Source organism: Pygoscelis adeliae, unplaced genomic scaffold (assembly GCF_000699105.1).
Source record: "Pygoscelis adeliae isolate BGI_AS28 unplaced genomic scaffold, ASM69910v1 Scaffold129, whole genome shotgun sequence".
In the NCBI taxonomy this organism is placed as follows: Eukaryota; Metazoa; Chordata; class Aves; order Sphenisciformes; family Spheniscidae; genus Pygoscelis; species Pygoscelis adeliae.
This window is the reverse complement of record NW_008825431.1, coordinates 586,280-589,729: the sequence shown is the minus strand read 5'-3', so window position 1 is coordinate 589,729 and position 3,450 is coordinate 586,280. Positions and strand designations below refer to the sequence as shown.

The following is a 3,450-nucleotide window of genomic DNA, read 5'->3' as shown; positions in this document are numbered from 1 at the left end:
TCCCAGGGAGAAAAGCCCTGGGATTTTCAGCAAGAAGAACGGTGCAAGCCCCAGTCCTGCAAAACCTCCTGTGTTGCCTCCAAGAGAGACTCAAAAAGCTGCCGAGGTGAACAAGCACTCCTTCATCTCTGCCGAGCACTCATACGCCTCGCAGATGCCTGAGCACTCAAAGAAACACATGTATCCCAGAGGTGCCCCCTACCCCGGACCAGCACCCTCCAGAAACGGGACCAGGAACGCCCGAGCAGGACCCCTGGTTGGGAAAGTCCTGCCTTTCCGCCACCAGCAGAACAGCACCCACCACCAGCGGCCCTTCAACGCTGTGACGATGAGGCGCAGGAGCAGCCTGCTCTCCCCCAGGCTGAAGGAGGACTTCGCCAAGTCTCACACAGTGAACATCTGCAGTGAGTCCGTGAAGGTGACGTGCCATTGGGAGGCAGAGTATCTCTTCAATTTGGACAGCAGGTACACCAACGATGCCCTGGAGAAAACAGTCATCCGCGCCCTGCACGGGTAAGTCAGTCTGGAAGGCCATCTGCAGGGGATGTCTCTTGCTGGATGTCTGGAGCACTTTTGGAAGGGGCTTTCTTTGCTCTTTTTTGCTTTGCTTTGCATGATAATTGCCTTTTTCTCCATGCTCACATGCCCAGTTTTGCTGCGTTAAAGCTGGTGTGTCCTCCTTGCGGAGAAGGACTTGGGGACGCTGGTGGGTGACATATTGGACATGAGCCGGCAACGTGCGCTCGCAGCCCACCAAGTCAATTGTATCCTGGGCTGCATCCAAAGCAGCGTGGCCAGCAGGTCAAGGGGGGTGATTCTGCCCCTCTACTCTGCTCTGGTAATACCCCTGCCTGGAGCACTGCGGCCAGCTCTGGGGTCCCCAGCACAGGAAAGACACGGACCTGTTGGAGCGAGTCCAGAGGAGGCCACGAAAATGATCAGAGGGCTGGAACACCTCTCCTATGAGGAAAGGCTGAGAGAGTTGGGATTGTTCAGTCTGGAGAAGAGAGGGCTCTGGAGAGACTTTATTGCGGCCTTTCAATACTTAAAAGGCGTTTATAAGAAAGATGGGGACAGACTTTTTACCAAGGCATGTAGACAGGACAAGGGGCAACGGTTTTAAACTGAGAGAGGGTAGGTTTGGTTTGGACATAAGGAAGAAATGTTTTATGCCAAGGGTGGTGAAACGCTAGCACAGGTTGCCCAGAGAAGTTGTGGATGCCGCATCATTGGAAGTGATCAAGGTCAGGCTGGAGGAGACTTTGAGCAACCTGATTTGGTGGAAGATGTCCCTGGCATCTTCCCCCATGGCAGGGCGGGATTGGACTAGATTATCTTTAAAGATCCCTCCTAACCCAAACCATTCTATGATTCCTGTGGCTCTGCAACTAGAATTGGTACCTAGAGCCATGAACAGAAGTCCTCCTTTGCAGCTGTGAGTTTCTAATTTTTTTCAACAAGCTGGAAACCGCATCAAGTGATCTGTTTCTGCAGCTGGGCATTTGCAGCCCCCCCTGCAAATTAGCTGGGCATTTGCAGCCCCCCATTAGCGCCGTGGGGAACCAGGAGATGAGTTACCTTGTGCTAGTCAACTGGAGGGAGGACGAAGACGTTTCAGGCTGTGTTTGCTTTCCCTTCCAGGCCCTGGGACCCTGATCTGCCCGATGACGTGGAAGAGATGAAGCTGATACTTCATATGTGGGTGGCTCTCTTCTACAGCAAACCCAGCAAACTCCTGAGCAGCACGAGGAAGGTGGTGGAGCACAGCAACCCCGAGAAGTACGTCTCGATAAATAGCACTGGGGACTTTCTTGAGCTGAGTGATGATGGTGAGGATTGTTTCGGGTTGGAGACGTGCCCTGCAGACTCTCGGTCAGACCCTGACCAGACTCCCAGCAGCTCTCTGGATCGAAGCACGCATTGCCAGGGACCTTTCCACCCAGAGGAGAGCCCTGCAGACTCTCAGACTGATGCTGATGGGGCTCCTGGTGTTGTCGATAGTACGGTATCGTCTTCTTCAGGGGAGCTGCCCTGTGGGGAGGAGGAGCCTTCCTCCACAAGCTGTCCCGAGAGCCTTTTGCCCGCTGAACATGCTGATGAGAGCCTGGCTGTGAAAGAAAGGCAGCCGGCAGTCATTCCTGAGGAGCGCGTGCATGACATCTCAACCATTGCTGCGGTAAGAGCTTGGGGTTTGGGTGTTTGGTTTTGGGGTTTGGGTGTCTACAGGGCACACAATGCATTTTGCGCTTATAGGAGTAGGGTCTTCTGAGAGGAGTGGAGCAGACATGCTTGTGGGCTTTCTTAGAGCCAGGTGGTGGGGGTCCCCAAAGCAGGACAGAGAAATGTCCCCCAGCATTTAGCTGCCCCAAATGACTGCCACGCAGACATGCTCAGAGTCACCATAAAAAAGAAGCTTTCAGGCCTCAATCTGGGTTTGAATGTCCTCTTGGACTGAGCTGGCATCCCCGGGCTCCGGCACAAGCGTTATCTATCCGTGTCCAAGCGAGCGGGGCCTCGACATGGATGCTCTTCAAGGGGGAGGAATCCCAAAGAACTAGAGCAATTAAAGTGCCGAGCTCGGCGTCTGTTCCTGGTTTCAGCTGCGAGCTGTGTGAGCTCAGACGAGGTCTCAGACCTGTGCTTAACTGAGGGAGGAGAGGAACCACAAACACCCCAGATCGGGACTCAAAAGCTTGCCTGTCTCCTGTGGGCAGCTGCATTTGCCTGCCCATGGTTGCAGCAGCCCAGACGTGTCAGGGGACGCGCACAGCTTTTCCTCCGCTGGTTTGGGAGAGCTGAGGTTTGCTGGCTTGGAGAGGTTTCCCCCACACAGATGGCAGTGCAGTGCTTTGCAACATTTCCCTCGCCCCTCTGGTGAAGTTAGTTAATATTCCATTCTGGGTAGAGTTTTTTAAATTAATTTTTACAGTTTCTACTGTCTGCAGATGGTCAGGAGTGGAGGTACTTGGGTAAATATAAAACATGGGTGTCTGCTGACATTTTTCAAGCCTGAATTCTTGAACTAAAATAATTTTTTTAAAATTTCCACTCTGAACAAACAGGCAGCTGCCATAGGGCTGCAACTGTTTTGCATGAAGGAAAAAATATCCCAGCATTTTTTAGCACCTGGGTTTAGTGCTGTGGCGCAGGCAGAATCGTTTTGGGAGGACATGTGGGATCATTGTCCATAGTGTCCATATAGAATCATCATAGAATGGTTTAGGCTGGAAGGGACGCTTAAAGGTCATCTAGTCCAACCCCCCTGCCGTGGGCAGGGACACCTTCCACTAGGCCAGGTTGCTCAAAGCCACGTCCAACCTGACCTTGAACACTTCCAGGGACGGGGCATCTACCACCTTTCTGGGCAACCTGTTCCAGTGTTTCACCACCCTCAGCGTAAAAAATTTCTTCCTTGTATCTAGTCTAAATTTTCCATCTTTTAGTCTAAAA

At 52.5% G+C, this 3,450-nt stretch overlaps 1 protein-coding gene across 1 annotated transcript in view; it reads left to right on the top strand.

Annotated features, from left to right (window-relative positions):
• Positions 1-3,450, top strand: part of FAM208B (family with sequence similarity 208, member B) — a 43,833-nt gene that overhangs the window by 21,366 nt on the left and 19,017 nt on the right. Inside the window, exons 16-17 of the mRNA XM_009331022.1 lie at positions 7-513; positions 1,642-2,176. Coding sequence (XP_009329297.1) covers positions 7-513; positions 1,642-2,176 — 1,042 coding nt within the window. The remainder of the gene's footprint in view (positions 1-6; positions 514-1,641; positions 2,177-3,450) is intronic.